This window comes from Nematostella vectensis, chromosome 5 (genome assembly GCF_932526225.1).
Source record: "Nematostella vectensis chromosome 5, jaNemVect1.1, whole genome shotgun sequence".
NCBI classification, from domain to species: Eukaryota; Metazoa; Cnidaria; class Anthozoa; order Actiniaria; family Edwardsiidae; genus Nematostella; species Nematostella vectensis.
The window spans coordinates 8,494,718-8,516,491 of record NC_064038.1 but is presented as its reverse complement, the minus strand read 5'-3'; the positions used below and the strand labels follow the sequence as shown (position 1 = coordinate 8,516,491).

The window sequence follows — 21,774 nt, the reverse complement described above, 5'->3', positions numbered from 1 at the left end:
ATCTTGAAATTAACAGGTTTCTGGTTGATTAACAAATCAACTGTCCATGGATTCTTTGTTCCGTCCGATTCTACATCTCCTAAGAAAAATCGCTGGTCTCCCTGTGGTTGTGTAACCTCATTAGCATTCATAGGTGGCGAGTGACAAGCTGCCGCAAAATGATGGTATTTATTACACTTGTTGCACTTTTTTCCTATAGCGGGACAAACATCATTATTAGCGTGTGTGCGGGCCCACCTGTCGCATTTCTTAGCTAATTCGTACAGGTTTCTTATGAATGATTCTGTCGATTCTCCGGGTATTTGAGATCTCTGATGGAATTTCGCTCGCTCATGAATAACATTTCTCTTTGGAATAAAATAATCATCATATTTCTTTAGGACTTACTTACCAAAAATCAAAGGACTTGAGAACGTTTTCCGCTTCAATTCCCATTGAATAAACGAGCGTGCTCACCTGTATTTCTCCTTCTTCCTTCGTAAGTTTCGTAGCAATCGCGTACCGCTCGAGCTTCTGCTTCCATTCCGGCCACTTTAAAGGCTTGGTGAAGTCGAAGAACTCCGGTGGATTCAGGAATCTCGCCGCTGCCGCCATGTCTTGATTTTCTTGCTAATATTTATTAGAAAACAACAACGTAGTTTACAAGGTCCGAGCTATCGTGACACATGCCATCATACTCTTCCCTTTCTTCTGAAACCGCAAACCTCGCTACACAGTATAGGGTATGTGCAAACTTCCAAAAAATAGGTAATTTCTTATTGAAAGATCCTCAAATTTTACACTTCGTTGATATATATGATATAACGGATCTCGGGGGAGGGTATAGAGGGTTTAAACCCCCTGGGCTGCCAGAAAGCCATGTGTAACAAAACAAAATACCACCTCCCCCTTTTTCACTGAGTCAAACCCCCCCGTAGGGAAAAGGTAGATCCGTCCCTGATATGAGTGTGCACACCAGCCCTCTCCCCCTTAGCAACCCAGGTAATGTGCTTGCTTGGTACCAGGCTCTTGTCATTCCTAGGCTCCAATGCTACACACCTTTTTCTATGATTGGTTTGTCATTGGGGAAGAGACACTGGAAAGAGTTTCAGATGACGTCACAGCATTAACCACAGCAAACCCGAAACACCACAGGAAACCCGAAAATAACTCCAGGGACAAGACAGTAATCTGTTAGATGGAAAACATTTTTGGAATAGTTGTTACCATGTCCAGGTGCGTTCCCAGGATGGGCTGAGGGAGGGTGCGCAGTTTTATTGGTAGCATTTGCAAAAAAGCATAGCATTTGAAGAGTCCTTAAAAGAAAATAAGAAATGACCCACTTTTTGGCCCCCAAGGGGGGAGGGGGGAGGGAGGGGGAGTTGCGCGGGGAGTTGCGCGCACACCCTGCGCCCTGTGTACGCGCCTGGTGTCATTCGCCAAGATACCAGTGTAGCTAGAACATAAGTGGTGGCTTTATTCAAGCTTTTTTTAATGCTTTTTTAATACAAAAAATTAATCTACTAAATCTACAAATTGTGGAATGTTTTGCCTAGATTCGGTATATTCCTTTTATAGCCGAATGTCCATTCGATGTTTAGGAGGCTTGATAGGGTCGCTGGGATGTCCTTGGGTTTTCGGGATGTCCATTCGGGTTTTCCAATTGGTGATCGGGATGTCCATTCGGGTGTTCGGGTTTTCCAATTGGTGTTCGGCACGTACATTCGGGTGTTGGGGATGTCCATTCGGGTGTTCGGGATGTCCATTCGGCTGTTTCGGTTTTCCATTTAGTGTTCGGCATGTCCATTCGGATGATTCGGTTTTCCAATTGGTGATCGAGATGTCCATTCGGGTGTTCGGGTTTTCCAATTGGTGATCGGGATGTCAATTCGGGTGTTTCGGTTTTCCATTTAGTGTTCGGGATGTCCTTTCGGGTGTTCGGGTTTTCCATTTAGTGTTCGGCACGTCCATTCGGGTGTCTATTCCAAACCAGCAACGCTTTTATCCAACTCTTCGTCCTTGATACCCTTTTTCGCCAAATAATCTTGTAACTGTACTAAGTGGGCGTGGATTTCAGTCCTCACACTGCTTTTGAAGGCCATTGCATCCTTGTGCGTTTTCTCTATCTTCGCCACGATCTCCTCCTTTGTAAGCTTGTCCTTGTTCTCCTCGAAATTTTCCCAAGCCTTCTCTTGCTCTTCTTTGAATTTCTGGAACTTCCCCTTGAGTTTAGCGGCCACGACCTCGCGAAATTGCTCTCCAACCCAGGATTTTATAAGCCCATGTTGTATGGCCATGTACGAGATAATTTTTTGGGCTATATCGTCGAAGTACTTTTTGAGGCTTGGAGGAGCTGGTCCTACAGACGGTGCCACCGTACCGTGTTCGTCCATAAGATCTGTCAAAGGTGATATTAGAAAAATACATGAGTGAACTTTGGTTAAAAAAAGTGATAAGGATATTCTAGTAAGCAAAAAAAAGGAAGAAAAAATCGATAAAAGATAAGTGCTCATGATGTCCCGCCTTATTATTAGGTTTAGTAAGATTTAAGGTTGGTATTATAAACACGATATAAATTCTGCACTTTAGGTAAAAGGTGAATTGAAAACACGGGGATTGTTCGCCAGTTTACAAAAGGCTGGAAATTAAGGATACTAACCTCTAACAAAATTATCGATGTAATTCTTTACAATCTCTCTCCTTGGAGGCGCACTTCTTGCAGCGGCACAGGCGAACAGGGCGACGAGAACCACCAAAAGCGACTTCATTTTTGACTCGGGCTTAAACATTAGAACAAGCGTCAGTCGATGTAGCTGCAGCGAATAATCCGTACTTGCTGCTTTATGCGATTTATAGAGAGAACAGTGAGGCGGTCAAATTGTTATCTGCTGGATTGAGACAAAAGGATTACATAAGGGTTATGTAAAATTCAACAATTGCTTATTGTTTTTAGGAATTTGAATTCAATTGTTTATTTGTTTCTTTTAATGCTATTGAAAAGTTATGTAAAAAAAAATGCACTGTGGCATGAGATCCATTTATGTATTTAATGCCTGTTAGGTATCCTGGACTCTAGATTTTTGTGTCGAGATCTCTCAATCCAAAACTTATTGCAAAGCGTCAATGATGAGCAATTAGGGCTTAGGTAAAATCTTGGGACTTTATTAGGGTGGTAAAAGGTATTGCATAGAAGTTTGCAGATCGTGTTATTGTTGGAGGTTTGCTGGTGTGGAACGTAAATTTCGATAACACAGGGACAAAAGTCAGACCATGTAATTAGAGATGATGGGCAAGTTTTGGATATGAAGCATAGCTTAGATTGTTGGGTTACATTTTAGTGGAAATGTTCTTAGGGGTGTTCTTAGATTACATTTTTTTATAAGAACGTTTAATTTTTAATTGAGGCTGGGCTGTTCTTATTGTGGGACTGAATATTTTCTTAACGATGTTCTTAAATTTTAGTGTATTAAAAATATTTAATGAATTATCTGGAAGACAATTACACTAATGATTAATAGCAATAATAGGGTCATTACTACGAGCACAATTTGATTCTGCATTTTAGAACGCAACAGGACTTAAAAAAGAAAAAAAATCTGCTATCTGAGCCTCGGCATGTTCTGATGTTCTTAGCATGGGCTGCCAGGCTACCAGTTGTGACTGGGCTGCCAGAAAGCCATATGTAACAAAAAAAAATACCACCTCCCCCTTTTTCACTGAGTCAAACCCCCCCCCCCCCCCCCCCCCGTAGGGAAAAGGTAGATCCGTCCCTGATATGAGTGTGCACACCAGCCCTCTCCCCCTTAGCAACCCAGGTAATGTGCTTGCTTGGTACCAGGCTCTTGTCATTCCTAGGTTCCAATGCTACACACCTTTTTCTATGATTGGTTTGTCATTGGGGAAGAGACACTGGAAAGAGTTTCAGGTGACGTCACAGCATTAACCACAGCAAACCCGAATCACCACAGGAAAACCGAAATTAACTCCAGGGACAAGACAGTAATCTGTTCGATGGAAAAAAATTTGGAATAGTTGTTACTATGTCCAGGTGCGTTCCCAGGATGGGCTGAGGGAGGGTGCGCAGTTTTATTGGTAGCATTTGCAAAAAAGCATAGCATTTGAAGAGTCCTTAAAAGAAAATAAGAAATGACCCACTTTTTGGCCTCCAAGAGGGGGGTGGGGGAGGTGCGCGCGCACCCTGCGCCCTGTGTACGCGCCTGGTGTCATTTGCCAAGATACCAGTGTAACTAGAACATAAGTGGTGGCTTTATTCAAGCTTTTTTAATGCTTTTTTAATTCAAAAAATTGATCTACTAAATCTACAAATTGTGGAATGTTTTGCCTAGATTCGGTATATTCCTTTTATAGCTGAATGCCCATTAGATGTTTAGGAGGCTTGATAGGGTCGCTGGGATGTCCTTGGGTTTTCGGGATGTCCATTCGGGTGTTCGGGTTTTCCATTTAGTGTTCGGCACGTCCATTCGGGTGTCTATTCCAAACCAGCAACGCTTTTATCCAACTCTTCGTCCTTGATACCCTTTTTCGCCAAATAATCTTGTAACTGTACTAAGTGGGCGTGGATTTCAGCCCTCACACTGCTTTTGAAGGCCATTGCATCCTTGTGCGTTTTCTCTATCTTCGCCACGATCTCCTCCTTTGTAAGCTTGTCCTTGTTCTCCTCGAAATTTTCCCAAGCCTTCTCTTGCTCTTCTTTGAATTTCTGGAACTTCCCCTTGAGTTTAGCGGCCACGACCTCGCGGAATTGCTCTCCAACCCAGGATTTTATAAGCCCATGTTGTATGGCCATGTACGAGATGATTTTTTGAGCTATATCGTCGAAGTACTTTTTGAGGCTTGGAGGAGCTGGTCCTACAGACGGTGCCACCGTACCGTGTTCGTCCATAAGATCTGTAAAAGGTGATATTAGAAAAATACATGAGTGAACTTTGGTTAAAAAAGAGTGATAAGGATATTCTAGTAAGCAAAAAAAAAGGGAGAAAAAATCGATAAAAGATAAGTGCTCATGATGTCCCGCCTTATTATTAGGTTTAGTAAGATTTAAGGTTGGTATTATAAACACGATATAAATTCTGCACTTTAGGTATAAGGTGAATTGAAAACACGGGGATTGTTCGCTAGTTTAAAAAAGGCTGGAAATTAAGGATACTAACCTCTAACAAAATTATCGATGTCATTCTTTACAATCTCTCTCCTTGGAGGCGCACTTCTTGCAGCGGCACAGGCGAACAGGGCGACGAGAACCACGAACAGCGACTTCATTTTTGACTCGGGCTTAAACATTAGAACAAGCGTCAGTCGATGTAGCTGCAGCGAATAATTCGTACTTTCTGCTTTATGCGATTTATAGAGAGAACAGTGAGGCGGTCAAATTGTTATCTGCTGGATTGAGACAAAAGGATTACATAAGGGTTATGTAAAATTCAACAATTGCTTATTGTTTTTAGGAATTTGAATTCAATTTTTTATTTGTTTCTTTTAATTCTATTGAAAAGTTATGTAAAAATTAATGCCCTGTGGCATGAGATCCATTTATGTTTTTAATGCCTGTTAGGTATCCTGGACTCTAGATTTTTGTGTCCAGATCTCTCAATCCAAAACTTATTGTAAAGCGTCAATGATGAGCATTTAGGGCTTAGGTAAAATCTTGGGACTTTATTAGGGTGGTAAAAGGTATTGCATAGAAGTTTGCAGATCGTGTTATTGTTGGAGGTTTGCTGGTGTGGAACGTAAATTTCGATAACACAGGGACAAAAGTCAGACCATTTAATTAGAGATGATGGGCAAGTTTTAGATATGAAGCATAGCTTAGATTGTGGGGTTACATTTTAGTGGAAATGTTCTTAGGGGTGTTCTTAGATTACATTTTTTTATAAAAACGTTTAATTTTAAATTGAGGCTGGGCTGTTCTTATTTTGGGACTAAATATTTTCTTAACGATGTTCTTAAATTTTAGTGTATTAAAAATATAATTCTTAATAAATTACCTGGTAGACAATTACACTAATGATTAATAGCAATAATAGGGTCATTACTACGAGCACAATTTGATTCTGCATTTTAGAACGCAACAGGAGTTAAAAAAGAAAAAAAAAATCTGCTATCTGAACCTCGGCATGTTCTGATGTTCTTAGCATGGGCTGCCAGGCTACCAGTTGTGACTGGGCTGCCAGAAAGCCATATGTAACAAAAAAAAAATACCACCTCCCCCTTTTTCACTGAGTCAAACCCCCCCGTAGGGAAAAGGTAGATCCGTCCCTGATATGAGTGTGCACACCAGCCCTCTCCCCCTTAGCAACCCAGGTAATGTGCTTGCTTGGTACCAGGCTCTTGTCATTCCTAGGCTCCAATGCTAGACACCTTTTTCTATGATTGGTTTGTCATTGGGGAAGAGACACTGGAAAGAGTTTCTGGTGAAGTCACAGCATTAACCACAGCAAACCCGAATCACCACAGGAAACCCGAAATTAACTCCAGGGACAAGACAGTAATCTGTTCGATGGAAAAATTTTTGGAATAGTTGTTACTATGTCCAGGTGCGTTCCCAGGATGGGCTGAGGGAGGGTGCGCAGTTTTATTGGTAGCATTTGCAAAAAAGCATAGCATTTGAAGAGTCCTTAAAAGAAAATAAGAAATGACCCACTTTTTGGCCTCCAAGGGGGGGGGGGGAGGGGTAGGTGCGCGCGCACCCTTCGCCCTGTGTACGCGCCTGGTGTCATTTGCCAAGATACCAGTGTAGCTAGAACATAAGTGGTGGCTTTATTCAAGCTTTTTTAATGCTTTTTTAATACAAAAAATTAATCTACTAAATCTACAAATTGTGGAATGTTTTGCCTAGATTCGGTATATTCCTTTTATAGCCGAATGTCCATTAGATGTTTAGGAGGCTTGATAGGGTCGCTGGGATGTCCTTGGGTTTTCGGGATGTCCATTCGGGTTTTCCAATTGGTGATCGGGATGTCCATTCGGGTGTTCGGGTTTTCCAATTGGTGTTCGGCACGTACATTCGGGTGTTCGGGTTTTCCATTTGATGTTCGGGATGTCCATTCGGGTGTTCGGGATGTCCATTCGGGTGTTTCGGTTTTCCATTTAGTGTTCGGCATGTCCATTTGGATGATTCGGTTTTCCAATTAGTGATCGAGATGTCCATTCGGGTGTTCGGGTTTTCCAATTGGTGATCGGGATGTCAATTCGGGTGTTTCGGTTTTCCATTTAGTGTTCGGGATCTCCTTTTGGGTGTTCGGGTTTTCCATTTAGTGTTCGGCACGTCCATTCGGGTGTCTATTCCAAACCAGCAACGCTTTTATCCAACTCTTTGTCCTTGATACCCTTTTTCGCCAAATAATCTTGTAACTGTACTAAGTGGGCGTGGATTTCAGCCCTCACACTGCTTTTGAAGGCCATTGCATCCTTGTGCGTTTTCTCTATCTTCGCCACGATCTCCTCCTTTGTAAGCTAGTCCTTGTTCTCCTCGAAATTTTCCCAAGCCTTCTCTTGCTCTTCTTTGAATTTCTGGAACTTCCCCTTGAGTTTAGCGGCCACGACCTCGCGGAATTGCTCTCCAACCCAGGATTTTATAAGCCCATGTTGTATGGCAATGTACGAGATGATTTTTTGAGCTATATCGTCGAAGTACTTGTTGAGGCTTGGAGGAGCTGGTCCTACAGACGGTGCCACCGTACCGTGTTCGTCCATAAGATCTGTAAAAGGTGATATTAGAAAAATACATGAGTGAACTTTGGTTAAAAAAAGTGATAAGGATATTCTAGTAAGCAAAAAAAAAGGAAGAAAAAATCGATAAAAGATAAGTGCTCATGATGTCCCGCCTTATTATTAGGTTTAGTAAGATTTAAGGTTGGTATTATAAACACGATATAAATTCTGCACTTTAGGTAAAAGGTGAATTGAAAACACGGGGATTGTTCGCCAGTTTACAAAAGGCTGGAAATTAAGGATACTAACCTCTAACAAAATTATCGATGTCATTATTTACAATCTCTCTCCTTGGAGGCGCACTTCTTGCAGCGGCACAGGCGAACAGGGCGACGAGAACCACGAACAGCGACTTCATTTTTGACTCGGGCTTAAACATTAGAACAAGCGTCAGTCGATGTAGCTGCAGCGAATAATTCGTACTTGCTGCTTTATGCGATTTATAGAGAGAACAGTGAGGCGGTCAAATTGTTATCTGCTGGATTGAGACAAAAGGATTACATAAGGGTTATGTAAAATTCAACAATTGCTTATTGTTTTCAGGAATTTGAATTCAATTTTTTATTTGTTTCTTTTAATGCTATTGAAAAGTTATGTAAAAATTAATGCACTGTGGCATGAGATCCATTTATGTATTTAATGCCTGTTAGGTATCCTGGACTCTAGATTTTTGTGTCGAGATCTCTCAATCCAAAACTTATTGTAAAGCGTCAATGATGAGCATTTAGGGCTTAGGTAAAATCTTGGGACTTTATTAGGGTGGTAAAAGGTATTGCATAGAAGTTTGCAGATCGTGTTATTGTTGGAGGTTTGCTGGTGTGGAACGTAAATTTCGATAACACAGGGACAAAAGTCAGACCATGTAATTAGAGATGACGGGCAAGTTTTAGATATGAAGCATAGCTTAGATTGTGGGGTTACATTTAGTGGAAATGTTCTTAGGGGTGTTCTTAGATTACATTTTTTATAAGAACGTTTAATTTCAAATTGAGGCTGGGCCGTTCTTATTTTGGGACTGAATATTTTCTTAACGATGTTCTTAAATTTTAGTGTATTAAAAATATAATTCTTAATGAATTATCTGGAAGACAATTACACTAATGATTAATAGCAATAATAGGGTCATTACTACGAGCACAATTTGATTCTGCATTTTAGAACGCAACAGGACTTAAAAAAGAAAAAAATCTGCTATCTGAACCTCGGCATGTTCTGATGTTCTTAGCATGGGCTGCCAGGCTACCAGTTGTGACTGGGCTGCCAGAAAGCCATATGTAACAAAAAAAAAATACCACCTCCCCCTTTTTCACTGAGTCAAACCCCCCCGTAGGGAAAAGGTAGATCCGTCCCTGATATGAGTGTGCACACCAGCCCTCTCCCCCTTAGCAACCCAGGTAATGTGCTTGCTTGGTACCAGGCTCTTGTCATTCCTAGGCTCCAATGCTACACACCTTTTTCTATGATTGGTTTGTCATTGGGGAAGAGACACTGGAAAGAGTTTCAGATGACGTCACAGCATTAACCACAGCAAACCCGAATCACCACAGGAAACCCGAAATTAACTCCAGGGACAAGACAGTAATTTGTTCGATGGAAAAATTTTTGGAATAGTTGTTACTATGTCCAGGTGCGTTCCCAGGATGGGCTGAGGGAGGGTGCGCAGTTTTATTGGTAGCATTTGCAAAAAAGCATAGCATTTGAAGAGTCCTTAAAAGAAAATAAGAAATGACCCACTTTTTGGCCTCCAAGGGGGGGGGGGGAGGGGTAGGTGCGCGCGCACCCTTCGCCCTGTGTACGCGCCTGGTGTCATTTGCCAAGATACCAGTGTAGCTAGAACATAAGTGGTGGCTTTATTCAAGCTTTTTTAATGCTTTTTTAATACAAAAAATTAATCTACTAAATCTACAAATTGTGGAATGTTTTGCCTAGATTCGGTATATTCCTTTTATAGCCGAATGTCCATTAGATGTTTAGGAGGCTTGATAGGGTCGCTGGGATGTCCTTGGGTTTTCGGGATGTCCATTCGGGTTTTCCAATTGGTGATCGGGATGTCCATTCGGGTGTTCGGGTTTTCCAATTGGTGTTCGGCACGTACATTCGGGTGTTCGGGATGTCCATTCGGGTGTTCGGGATGTCCATTCGGGTGTTCGGGATGTCCATTCGGGTGTTCGGGATGTCCATTCGGGTTTTTCGGTTTTCCATTTAGTGTTCGGCATGTCCATTTGGATGATTCGGTTTTCCAATTGGTGATCGAGATGTCCATTCGGGTGTTCGGGTTTTCCAATTGGTGATCGGGATGTCAATTCGGGTGTTTCGGTTTTCCATTTAGTGTTCGGGATCTCCTTTTGGGTGTTCGGGTTTTCCATTTAGTGTTCGGCACGTCCATTCGGGTGTCTATTCCAAACCAGCAACGCTTTTATCCAACTCTTTGTCCTTGATACCCTTTTTCGCCAAATAATCTTGTAACTGTACTAAGTGGGCGTGGATTTCAGCCCTCACACTGCTTTTGAAGGCCATTGCATCCTTGTGCGTTTTCTCTATCTTCGCCACGATCTCCTCCTTTGTAAGCTTGTCCTTGTTCTCCTCGAAATTTTCCCAAGCCTTCTCTTGCTCTTCTTTGAATTTCTGGAACTTCCCCTTGAGTTTAGCGGCCACGACCTCGCGGAATTGCTCTCCAACCCAGGATTTTATAAGCCCATGTTGTATGGCCATGTACGAGATGATTTTTTGAGCTATATCGTCGAAGTACTTTTTGAGGCTTGGAGGAGCTGGTCCTACAGACGGTGCCACCGTACCGTGTTCGTCCATAAGATCTGTAAAAGGTGATATTAGAAAAATACATGAGTGAACTTTGGTTAAAAAAGAGTGATAAGGATATTCTAGTAAGCAAAAAAAAAAAGGGAGAAAAAATCGATAAAAGATAAGTGCTCATGATGTCCCGCCTTATTATTAGGTTTAGTAAGATTTAAGGTTGGTATTATAAACACGATATAAATTCTGCACTTTAGGTATAAGGTGAATTGAAAACACGGGGATTGTTCGCTAGTTTAAAAAAGGCTGGAAATTAAGGATACTAACCTCTAACAAAATTATCGATGTCATTCTTTACAATCTCTCTCCTTGGAGGCGCACTTCTTGCAGCGGCACAGGCGAACAGGGCGACGAGAACCACGAACAGCGACTTCATTTTTGACTCGGGCTTAAACATTAGAACAAGCGTCAGTCGATGTAGCTGCAGCGAATAATTCGTACTTGCTGCTTTATGCGATTTATAGAGAGAACAGTGAGGCGGTCAAATTGTTATCTGCTGGATTGAGACAAAAGGATTACATAAGGGTTATGTAAAATTCAACAATTGCTTATTGTTTTTAGGAATTTGAATTCAATTTTTTATTTGTTTCTTTTAATTCTATTGAAAAGTTATGTAAAAATTAATGCCCTGTGGCATGAGATCCATTTATGTTTTTAATGCCTGTTAGGTATCCTGGACTCTAGATTTTTGTGTCGAGATCTCTCAATCCAAAACTTATTGTAAAGCGTCAATGATGAGCATTTAGGGCTTAGGTAAAATCTTGGGACTTTATTAGGGTGGTAAAAGGTATTGCATAGAAGTTTGCAGATCGTGTTATTGTTGGAGGTTTGCTGGTGTGGAACGTAAATTTCGATAACACAGGGACAAAAGTCAGACCATTTAATTAGAGATGATGGGCAAGTTTTAGATATGAAGCATAGCTTAGATTGTGGGGTTACATTTTAGTGGAAATGTTCTTAGGGGTGTTCTTAGATTACATTTTTTTATAAAAACGTTTAATTTTAAATTGAGGCTGGGCTGTTCTTATTTTGGGACTAAATATTTTCTTAACGATGTTCTTAAATTTTAGTCTATTAAAAATATAATTCTTAATAAATTACCTGGTAGACAATTACACTAATGATTAATAGCAATAATAGGGTCATTACTACGAGCACAATTTGATTCTGCATTTTAGAACGCAACAGGACTTGAAAAAGAAAAAAAAAATCTGCTATCTGAACCTCGGCATGTTCTGATGTTCTTAGCATGGGCTGCCAGGCTACCAGTTGTGACTGGGCTGCCAGAAAGCCATATGTAACAAAAAAAAAATACCACCTCCCCCTTTTTCACTGAGTCAAACCCCCCCGTAGGGAAAAGGTAGATCCGTCCCTGATATGAGTGTGCACACCAGCCCTCTCCCCCTTAGCAACCCAGGTAATGTGTTTGCTTGGTACCAGGCTCTTGTCATTCCTAGGCTCCAATGCTAGACACCTTTTTCTATGATTGGTTTGTCATTGGGGAAGAGACACTGGAAAGAGTTTCAGGTGACGTCACAGCAAACCCGAAACACCACAGGAAACCCGAGATTAACTCCAGGGACAAGACCGTAATCTGTTCAATGGAAAATTTTTTTGAATAGTTGTTACCATGTCCAGGTGCGTTCCCAGAATGGGTCGAGGGAGGGTGCGCAGTTTTATTGGTAGCATTTGCAATAAAGTATAGCATTTGAAGATTCCTCATAAGAAAATAATAAATGACCCATTTTTTGGCCCCCAAGGGGGGGGGGGGAGGGAGGGGGAGTTGCGCACACACCCTGCGCCCTGTGTACGCGCCTGGTGTCATTCGCCAAGATACCAGTGTAGCTAGAACATAAGTGGTGGCTTTATTCAAGCTTTTTTAATGCTTTTTTAATACAAAAAAATTAATCTACTAAATCTACAAATTGTGTAATGTTTTGCCTAGATTCGGTATATTCCTTTTATAGCCGAATGTCCATTAGATGTTTAGGAGGCTTGATAGGGTCGCTGGGATGTCCTTGGGTTTTCGGGATGTCCATTCGGGTTTTCCAATTGGTGATCGGGATGTCCATTCGGGTGTTCGGGTTTTCCAATTGGTGTTCGGCACGTACATTCGGGTGTTCGGGTTTTCCATTTGATGTTCGGGATGTCCATTCGGGTGTTCGGGATGTCCATTCGGGTGTTCGGGATGTCCATTCGGGTGTTTCGGTTTTCCATTTAGTGTTCGGCATGTCCATTTGGATGATTCGGTTTTCCAATTGGTGATCGAGATGTCCATTCGGGTGTTCGGGTTTTCCAATTGGTGATCGGGATGTCAATTCGGGTGTTTCGGTTTTCCATTTAGTGTTCGGGATCTCCTTTTGGGTGTTCGGGTTTTCCATTTAGTGTTCGGCACGTCCATTCGGGTGTCTATTCCAAACCAACAACGCTTTTATCCAACTCTTCGTCCTTGATACCCTTTTTCGCCAAATAATCTTGTAACTGTACTAAGTGGGCGTGGATTTCAGCCCTCACACTGCTTTTGAAGGCCATTGCATCCTTGTGCGTTTTCTCTATCTTCGCCACGATCTCCTCCTTTGTAAGCTTGTCCTTGTTCTCCTCGAAATTTTCCCAAGCCTTCTCTTGCTCTTCTTTGAAATTCTGGAACTTCCCCTTGAGTTTAGCGGCCACGACCTCGCGGAATTGCTCTCCAACCCAGGATTTTATAAGCCCATGTTGTATGGCCATGTACGAGATGATTTTTTGAGCTATATCGTCGAAGTACGTTTTGAGGCTTGGAGGAGCTGGTCCTACAGACGGTGCCACCGTACCGTGTTCGTCCATAAGATCTGTAAAAGGTGATATTAGAAAAATACATGAGTGAACTTTGGTTAAAAAAGAGTGATAAGGATATTCTAGTAAGCAAAAAAAAAGGGAGAAAAAATCGATAAAAGATAAGTGCTCATGATGTCTCGCCTTATTATTAGGTTTAGTAAGATTTAAGGTTGGTATTATAAACACGATATAAATTCTGCACTTTAGGTATAAGGTGAATTGAAAACACGGGGATTGTTCGCTAGTTTAAAAAAGGCTGGAAATTAAGGATACTAACCTCTAACAAAATTATCGATGTCATTCTTTACAATCTCTCTCCTTGGAGGCGCACTTCTTGCAGCGGCACAGGCGAACAGGGCGACGAGAACCACGAACAGCGACTTCATTTTTGACTCGGGCTTAAACATTGGAACAAGCGTCAGTCGATGTAGCTGCAGCGAATAATTCGTACTTGCTGCTTTATGCGATTTATAGAGAGAACAGTGAGGCGATCAAATTGTTATCTGCTGGATTGAGACAAAAGGATTACATAAGGGTTATGTAAAATTCAACAATTGCTTATTGTTTTTAGGAATTTGAATTCAATTTTTTATTTGTTTCTTTTAATTCTATTGAAAAGTTATGTAAAAATTAATGCCCTGTGGCATGAGATCCATTTATGTTTTTAATGCCTGTTAGGTATCCTGGACTCTAGATTTTTGTGTCGAGATCTCTCAATCCAAAACTTATTGTAAAGCGTCAATGATGAGCATTTAGGGCTTAGGTAAAATCTTGGGACTTTATTAGGGTGGTAAAAGGTATTGCATAGAAGTTTGCAGATCGTGTTATTGTTGGAGGTTTGCTGGTGTGGAACGTAAATTTCGATAACACAGGGACAAAAGTCAGACCATTTAATTAGAGATGATGGGCAAGTTTTAGATATGAAGCATAGCTTAGATTGTGGGGTTACATTTTAGTGGAAATGTTCTTAGGGGTGTTCTTAGATTACATTTTTTTATAAAAACGTTTAATTTTAAATTGAGGCTGGGCTGTTCTTATTTTGGGACTAAATATTTTCTTAACGATGTTCTTAAATTTTAGTGTATTAAAAATATAATTTTTAATAAATTACCTGGTAGACAATTACACTAATAATTAATAGCAATAATAGGGTCATTACTACGAGCACAATTTGATTCTGCATTTTAGAACGCAACAGGACTTAAAAAAGAAAAAAAAAAATCTGCTATCTGAACCTCGGCATGTTCTGATGTTCTTAGCATGGGCTGCCCGTTCTGACTGGGCTGCCAGAAAGCCATATGTAACAAAAAAAAATTACCACCTCCCCCTTTTTCACTGAGTCAAACCCCCCCCCGTAGGGAAAAGGTAGATCCGTCCCTGATATGAGTGTGCACACCAGCCCTCTCCCCCTTAGCAACCCAGGTAATGTGCTTGCTTGGTACCAGGCTCTTGTCATTCATAGACTCCAATGCTACACACCTTTTTCTATGATTGGTTTGTCATTGGGGAAGAGACACTGGAAAGAGTTTCAGGTGACGTCACAGCATTAACCACAGCAAACCCGAAACACCACAGGAAAACCGAAATTAACTCCAGGGACAAGACAGTAATCTGTTCGATGGAAAAAAATTTGGAATAGTTGTTACTATGTCCAGGTGCGTTCCCAGGATGGGCTGAGGGAGGGTGCGCAGTTTTATTGGTAGCATTTGCAAAAAAGCATAGCATTTGAAGAGTCCTTAAAAGAAAATAAGAAATGACCCACTTTTTGGCCTCCAAGGGGGGGGTGGGGGAGGTGCGCGCGCACCCTGCGCCCTGTGTACGCGCCTGGTGTCATTTGCCAAGATACCAGTGTAACTAGAACATAAGTGGTGGCTTTATTCAAGCTTTTTAATGCTTTTTTAATTCAAAAAATTGATCTACTAAATCTACAAATTGTGGAATGTTTTGCCTAGATTCGGTATATTCCTTTTATAGCTGAATGTCCATTAGATGTTTAGGAGGCTTGATAGGGTCGCTGGGATGTCCTTGGGTTTTCGGGATGTCCATTCGGGTGTTCGGGTTTTCCATTTAGTGTTCGGCACGTCCATTCGGGTGTCTATTCCAAACCAGCAACGCTTTTATCCAACTCTTCGTCCTTGATACCCTTTTTCGCCAAATAATCTTGTAACTGTACTAAGTGGGCGTGGATTTCAGCCCTCACACTGCTTTTGAAGGCCATTGCATCCTTGTGCGTTTTCTCTATCTTCGCCACGATCTCCTCCTTTGTAAGCTTGTCCTTGTTCTCCTCGAAATTTTCCCAAGCCTTCTCTTGCTCTTCTTTGAATTTCTGGAACTTCCCCTTGAGTTTAGCGGCCACGACCTCGCGGAATTGCTCTCCAACCCAGGATTTTATAAGCCCATGTTGTATGGCCATGTACGAGATGATTTTTTGAGCTATATCGTCGAAGTACTTTTTGAGGCTTGGAGGAGCTGGTCCTACAGACGGTGCCACCGTACCGTGTTCGTCAATAAGATCTGTAAAAGGTGATATTAGAAAAATACATGAGTGAACTTTGGTTAAAAAAGAGTGATAAGGATATTCTAGTAAGCAAAAAAAAAGGGAGAAAAAATCGATAAAAGATAAGTGCTCATGATGTCCCGCCTTATTATTAGGTTTAGTAAGATTTAAAGTTGGTATTATAAACACGATATAAATTCTGCACTTTAGGTAAAAGGTGAATTGAAAACACGGGGATTGTTCGCTAGTTTAAAAAAGGCTGGAAATTAAGGATACTAACCTCTAGCAAAATTATCGATGTCATTCTTTACAATCTCTCTCCTTGGAGGCGCACTTCTTGCAGCGGCACAGGCGAACAGGGCGACGAGAACCACGAACAGCGACTTCATTTTTGACTCGGGCTTAAACATTAGAACAAGCGTCAGTCGATGTAGCTGCAGCGAATAATTCGTACTTGCTGCTTTATGCGATTTATAGAGAGAACAGTGAGGCGGTCAAATTGTTATCTGCTGGATTGAGACAAAAGGATTACATAAGGGTTATGTAAAATTCAACAATTGCTTATTGTTTTTAGGAATTTGAATTCAATTGTTTATTTGTTTCTTTTAATGCTATTGAAAAGTTATGTAAAAATTAATGCACTGTGGCACGAGATCCATTTATGTTTTTAATGCCTGTTAGGTATCCTGGACTCTAGATTTTTGTGTCGAGATCTCTCAATCCAAAACTTATTGTAAAGCGTCAATGATGAGCATTTAGGGCTTAGGTAAAATCTTGGGACTTTATTAGGGTGGTAAAAGGTATTGCATAGAAATTTGCAGATCGTGTTATTGTTGGAGGTTTGCTGGTGTGGAACGTGAATTTCGATAACACAGGGACAAAAGTCAGACCATCTAATTATAGATGATGGGCAAGTTTTAGATATGAAGCATAGCTTAGATTGTGGGGTTACATTTTAGTGGAAATGTTCTTAGGGGTGTTCTTAGATCACACTCTTTTTTTATAAGAACGTTTAGTTTTTAATTGAGGCTGGGCTGTTCTTATTTTGGGACTGAATATTTTCTTAACGATGTTCTTAAATTTTAGTGTATTAAAAATATAATTCTTAATGAATTATCTGGAAGACAATTACACTAATGATTAATAGCAATAATAGGGTCATTACTACGAGCACAATTTGATTCTGCATTTTAGAACGCAACAGGAGTTAAAAAAGGAAAAAATCTGCTATCTGAGCCTCGGCATGTTCTGATGTTCTTAGCATGGGCTGCCAGGCTGCCAGTTGTGACTGGGCTGCCAGAAAGCCATATGTAACAAAAAAAAAATACCACCTCCCCCTTTTTCACTGAGTCAAACCCCCCCGTAGGGAAAAGGTAGATCCGTCCCTGATATGAGTGTGCACACCAGCCCTCTCCCCCTTAGCAACCCAGGTAATGTGCTTGCTTGGTACCAGGCTCTTGTCATTCCTAGGCTCCAATGCTACACACCTTTTTCTATGATTGGTTTGTCATTGGGGAAGAGACACTGGAAAGAGTTTCAGATGACGTCACAGCATTAACCACAGCAAACCCGAATCACCACAGGAAACCCGAAATTAACTCCAGGGACAAGACAGTAATTTGTTCGATGGAAAATTTTTTGGAATAGTTGTTACTATGTCCAGGTGCGTTCCCAGGATGGGCTGAGGGAGGGTGCGCAGTTTTATTGGTAGCATGTGCAAAAAAAGCTCAGCATTTGAAGATTCCTTATAAGAAAATAAGAAATGACCCACTTTTTGGCCCCAAAGGGGGGGGGGGAGGTGCGCGCGCACCCTGCGCCCTGTGTACGCGCCTGGTGTCATTCGCCAAGATACCAGTTTAGCTAGAACATAAGTTGTAGCTTTATTCAAGCTTTTTTAATGCTTTTTTAATACAAAAAAAATAATCTACTAAATCTACAAATTGTGGAATGTTTTGCCTAGATTCGGTATATTCCTTTTATAGCCTAATGTCCATTAGATGTTTAGGAGGCTTGATAGGGTCGCTTGGGATGTCCTTGAGTTTTCGGGATGTCCATTCGGGTGTTCGGGTTTTCCATTTAGTGTTCGGCACGTCCATTCGGGTGTTCGTCATGTTCATTCGGTTGTTCGTCATGTCCATTCGGTTGTTCGTCATGTCCATTCGGGTGTTTCGGTTTTCCAATTGGTGATCGAGATGTCCATTCGGGTGTTCGGGTTTTCCAATTGGTGATCGGGATGTCCATTCGGGTGTTTCGGTTTTCCATTTAGTGTTCGGGTTTTCCATTTAGTGTTCGGGTTTTCCATTTAGTGTTCGGCACGTCCATTCGGGTGTCTATTCCAAACCAGCAACGCTTTTATCCAACTCTTCGTCCTTGATACCCTTTTTCGCCAAATAACCTTGTAACTGTACTAAGTGGGCGTGGATTTCAGCCCTCACACTGCTTTTGAAGGCCATTGCATCCTTGTGCGTTTTCTCTATCTTCGCCACGATCTCCTCCTTTGTAAGCTTGTCCTTGTTCTCCCCGAAATTTTCCCAAGCCTTCTCTTGCTCTTCTTTGAATTTCTGGAACTTCCCCTTGAGTTTAGCGGCCACGACCTCGCGGAATTGCTCTCCAACCCAGGATTTTATAAGCATATGTTGTATGGCCATGTACGAGATGATTTTTTGGGCTATATCGTCGAAGTACTTGTTGAGGCTTGGAGGAGCTGGTCCTACAGACGGTGCCACCGTACCGTGTTCGTCCATAAGATCTGTCAAAGGTGATATTAGAAAAATACATGAGTGAACTTTGGTTAAAAAAAAGTGATGAGGATATCCTAGTAAGCAAAAAAAAAGGAAGAAAAAATCGATAAAAGATAAGTGCTCATGATGTCCCGCTTTATTATTAGGTTTAGTAAGATTCAGGAAAAAGCGAATGAATCAGCTTTTCTAAGAACGCCTAATTTTTAATAAAGGCCTTTATAGTTTTTGAAGCATTTAGAAGGACCTTAAAGTGCTATTGCCTAGGACTTCTAGTTGTTTTTGTATTTCAGTGTATAAAAATGTGATAGTCAATAAAGTATTAGATAAAAACAAGGTTGTTATTATAAACACGATATAAATTCTGCACTTTAGGTATAAGGTGAATTGAAAACACGGGGATTGTTCGCTAGTTTAAAAAAGGCTGGAAATTAAGGATACTAATCTCTAACAAAATTATCGATGTCATTCTTTACAATCTCTCTCCTTGGATGCGCACTTCTCGCAGCGGCAAAGGCGAACAGGGCGACGAGAACCCCGGACAGCGACTTCATTTTTCACTCGGGCTTAAACAGTAGAACAAGCGTCAGTCGATGTAGCTGCAGCGATTAATTCGTACTTGCTGCTTTATGCGATTTATAGAGAGAACAGTGAGGCGGTCAAATTGTTATCTGCTGGATTGAGACAAAAGGATTACATAAGGGTTATGTAAAATTCAACAATTGCTTATTGTTTTCAGGAATTTGAATTCAATTTTTTATTTGTTTCTTTTAATGCTATTGAAAAGTTATGTAAAAATTAATGCACTGTGGCATGAGATCCATTTATGTATTTAATGCCTGTTAGGTATCCTGGACTCTAGATTTTTGTGTCGAGATTTCTCAATCCAAAACTTATTGTAAAGCGTCAATGATGAGCATTTAGGGCTTAGGTAAAATCTTGGGACTTTATTAGGGTGGTAAAAGGTATTGCATAGAAGTTTGCAGATCGTGTTATTGTTGGAGGTTTGCTGGTGTGGAACGTAAATTTCGATAACACAGGGACAAAAGTCAGACCATTTAATTAGAGATGATGGGCAAGTTTTAGATATGAAGCATAGCTTAGATTGTGGGGTTACATTTTAGTGGAAATGTTCTTAGGGGTGTTCTTAGATTACATTTTTTTTTATAAGAACGTTTAATTTTTAATTGAGGCTGGGCCGTTCTTATTTTGGGACTTAATATTTTCTTAACGATGTGCTCCGTCAATACAGGCCCGATGAATGCTGCGTGCTGTAATGAAGTTCACCTAGTGTTTGATCAATACTGGGAGATGTCAATCAAAGCGGGAGAACGATCAAGAAGAGCTGCAACTTCAACTTCACTAGAGGTCCAGATCAGTGGACCTGCTACCCCTATTCCAAAACAATGGGGCAAGTTTATCACAAGCAGCAAGAACAAAGTCAATCTCTGTGAATTTCTGACGAAGTCCTTGACAGAGCTAGGGATGGAATAGCTTGAGAGCGATCAACGACTTGTCCTCGGTGGAGGCGAAAGAGATGGCTTCAGTGCGTTAGAAGAAGAGGCAGACACTCGGCTCTTTCTCCACGCCAAGCATGCTTCGATCAACCATCCCAGATGTAGAATCGTTGTTCACTCCCCTGACACAGATGTTCTTGTGCTTGGAGTTTGTCACTATACTAGAATTGTCTGCGACGAACCCTGGCTCAAAACGGGAATCAAAGATCGCCTTCGGTTCATCCTACTACACGCTATGGCTCAACATCTGGGAGAGAGAATGTGCGATGCTCTGCCAGGATTTCATGCCATTTCTGGTTGCGATTCCACGAGCTCTCTTAGTGGAATTGGCAAAAAAAAGGATGGGACATCCTTCAAAGTAACAAGGATCACCAGGATAGTCTAAGTCTGCTCGGAGCTGCAGAAAACGTCGGTGCTGCAACTAGGTCCAAGTGTGAAGAGTATGTATGCAATCTTTACCACAAGAGAAAGTCAACATCAGCTGATGAGCTACGCTACTTCCTCTTTTGCCAGAAGAAACAAAAGAGCGAAAGGCTTCCTCCAACATCCAACAGTCTGCAACATCACCTGGAACGGGCCAACTACCAAGCTCTTGTATGGCGTCGCTCCTTGGAGGCAATGCAGGACCTCCCGAGGCCAGAAGATAGCGGGTGGGAGAGGTCAGGGATTGAGCTGAAGCCAGTTCTGATGTCCAAGGACCCTGCCCCAAGCAGTTTGTTAGAGCTCTCGACTTGTGGCTGCAAATCTGGCTGTCAGAGGAACTGTTCCTGCAGTAACAACGGACTCTCTTGCTCCAAAGCGTGCAGCTGCATGGCTGGAACAGACTGCAGGAATCACTATTCTTTGCGACTAGCATGCAATGACCTCTCCGATTCTGACGGCTCGGATTCAGATTCTGACTGAGTAATACACGTAAGTAAAAAATAGAGATGATAATATGAACATATTTTTTTTTTCATAACATTTTCTACTTTTTATAGGAGCGGGCTTCCTGTGGTGCCGGCTAGGGATAAATAAAGGCAGATGTATCTCTAGCGACACGGATATCAGCTCAGAGCTCAAAGCAGCCATTAGATGAGTGGAAAACAGTCGCCTTGAGTAGACTGAATCCGTTTTACCGGCAACGGCGGGATTTTCGTAAGGAAAAGCAACATTTTTTACACGTGACTGATCACGTGACAGATCACGTGACTTTTCTTTATCTGGGCGTACTTTAGCCATTTCCTTAGAATGTTGATATGTATAAAAACTGTAAAGTTATAGCTTTTCTATGCACGGAAAATGTAAAAAAAAACCGCGCCCTCTTAATGTGAGCCTCGTTTCCATGCAGGACTACGAGTGCCGAAATAAAACACTCATATCTCTCCACTTTGCATAAGTCTTTTATTCGTCGCTGTTGCATGGTAAGCAATAGGATAAATTACCTCGAACAGCAACTTAATTTTTCTATTTTTGACTCGGGCTTCAAACAGGAGAACAAGCGTCAGTCGATGTAGCTGCTTTGAATAATTCGTACTTGTTTCTTTATGCGATTAGATAACAGTGGCGCAGTCAAACTATTATTTGTTCATTTGAGACTAAAGGATTACCTTACGGTTATTCAACAATTGCTAATGTTTGCTGGAATTTAAATTCAATTTGTTATTTGTTTCTCTTAATGCTATTGAAAAGTTATGTAACAATTAAT

At 41.3% G+C, this 21,774-nt stretch overlaps 7 protein-coding genes and 1 long non-coding RNA gene across 9 annotated transcripts; 1 reads left to right on the top strand and 7 right to left on the bottom strand.

The window, feature by feature from the left end:
- Nucleotides 1-1,436: 1,436 nt before the first annotated feature.
- Nucleotides 1,437-2,847, bottom strand: LOC125563056. The gene is made up of 2 exons (XM_048727751.1): nt 2,639-2,847; nt 1,437-2,377 (listed from the first exon to the last, which is right to left on the bottom strand). Exons 1-2 carry the CDS (start codon nt 2,766-2,768, stop codon nt 1,959-1,961), a joined length of 549 nt encoding a protein of 182 aa, XP_048583708.1. The 5' UTR covers nt 2,769-2,847; the 3' UTR covers nt 1,437-1,958.
- Nucleotides 1,437-5,348, bottom strand: LOC116609474. Of its 2 annotated transcripts, XR_007308083.1 has the most exons (3): nt 5,151-5,348; nt 4,414-4,887; nt 1,437-1,903 (listed from the first exon to the last, which is right to left on the bottom strand). XR_007308083.1 is itself a non-coding variant. In XM_048727749.1 (2 exons), the coding sequence occupies exons 1-2, from the start codon at nt 5,278-5,280 to the stop codon at nt 4,469-4,471; spliced, it is 549 nt and encodes a 182-aa protein (XP_048583706.1). In that variant the 5' UTR covers nt 5,281-5,348; the 3' UTR covers nt 4,228-4,468. The 2 variants fall into 2 exon arrangements, 1 of the variants encoding a protein (XP_048583706.1); XM_048727749.1 differs by lacking the exon at nt 1,437-1,903 and having other exon boundaries at nt 4,228-4,887.
- Nucleotides 5,349-7,227: 1,879 nt separating this feature from the next.
- LOC125563059 lies at nt 7,228-8,200 on the bottom strand. Its single transcript, XM_048727754.1, has 2 exons — nt 7,960-8,200; nt 7,228-7,697 (listed from the first exon to the last, which is right to left on the bottom strand). The coding sequence occupies exons 1-2, from the start codon at nt 8,087-8,089 to the stop codon at nt 7,453-7,455; spliced, it is 375 nt and encodes a 124-aa protein (XP_048583711.1). The 5' UTR covers nt 8,090-8,200; the 3' UTR covers nt 7,228-7,452.
- A 1,341-nt stretch (nt 8,201-9,541) lies between these two features.
- LOC5502035 lies at nt 9,542-11,009 on the bottom strand. The gene is made up of 2 exons (XM_032370311.2): nt 10,789-11,009; nt 9,542-10,523 (listed from the first exon to the last, which is right to left on the bottom strand). Exons 1-2 carry the CDS (start codon nt 10,916-10,918, stop codon nt 10,105-10,107), a joined length of 549 nt encoding a protein of 182 aa, XP_032226202.2. The 5' UTR covers nt 10,919-11,009; the 3' UTR covers nt 9,542-10,104.
- A 1,358-nt stretch (nt 11,010-12,367) lies between these two features.
- LOC125563055 lies at nt 12,368-13,813 on the bottom strand. The gene is made up of 2 exons (XM_048727750.1): nt 13,613-13,813; nt 12,368-13,349 (listed from the first exon to the last, which is right to left on the bottom strand). Exons 1-2 carry the CDS (start codon nt 13,740-13,742, stop codon nt 12,931-12,933), a joined length of 549 nt encoding a protein of 182 aa, XP_048583707.1. The 5' UTR covers nt 13,743-13,813; the 3' UTR covers nt 12,368-12,930.
- A 1,377-nt stretch (nt 13,814-15,190) lies between these two features.
- LOC125556691 lies at nt 15,191-16,335 on the bottom strand. Its single transcript, XM_048727752.1, has 2 exons — nt 16,113-16,335; nt 15,191-15,849 (listed from the first exon to the last, which is right to left on the bottom strand). Exons 1-2 carry the CDS (start codon nt 16,240-16,242, stop codon nt 15,431-15,433), a joined length of 549 nt encoding a protein of 182 aa, XP_048583709.1. The 5' UTR covers nt 16,243-16,335; the 3' UTR covers nt 15,191-15,430.
- Nucleotides 16,336-18,143: 1,808 nt separating this feature from the next.
- On the bottom strand, nt 18,144-19,182 carry LOC125563057. The gene is made up of 2 exons (XM_048727753.1): nt 19,016-19,182; nt 18,144-18,581 (listed from the first exon to the last, which is right to left on the bottom strand). The coding sequence occupies exons 1-2, from the start codon at nt 19,122-19,124 to the stop codon at nt 18,163-18,165; spliced, it is 528 nt and encodes a 175-aa protein (XP_048583710.1). The 5' UTR covers nt 19,125-19,182; the 3' UTR covers nt 18,144-18,162.
- Nucleotides 19,183-19,394: 212 nt separating this feature from the next.
- On the top strand, nt 19,395-21,462 carry LOC116609475. Its single transcript, XR_007308084.1, has 3 exons — nt 19,395-19,501; nt 19,823-20,999; nt 21,068-21,462. It is a non-coding gene; the product is annotated as an uncharacterized LOC116609475 (long non-coding RNA).
- The last annotated feature ends 312 nt before the right edge of the window (nt 21,463-21,774 follow it).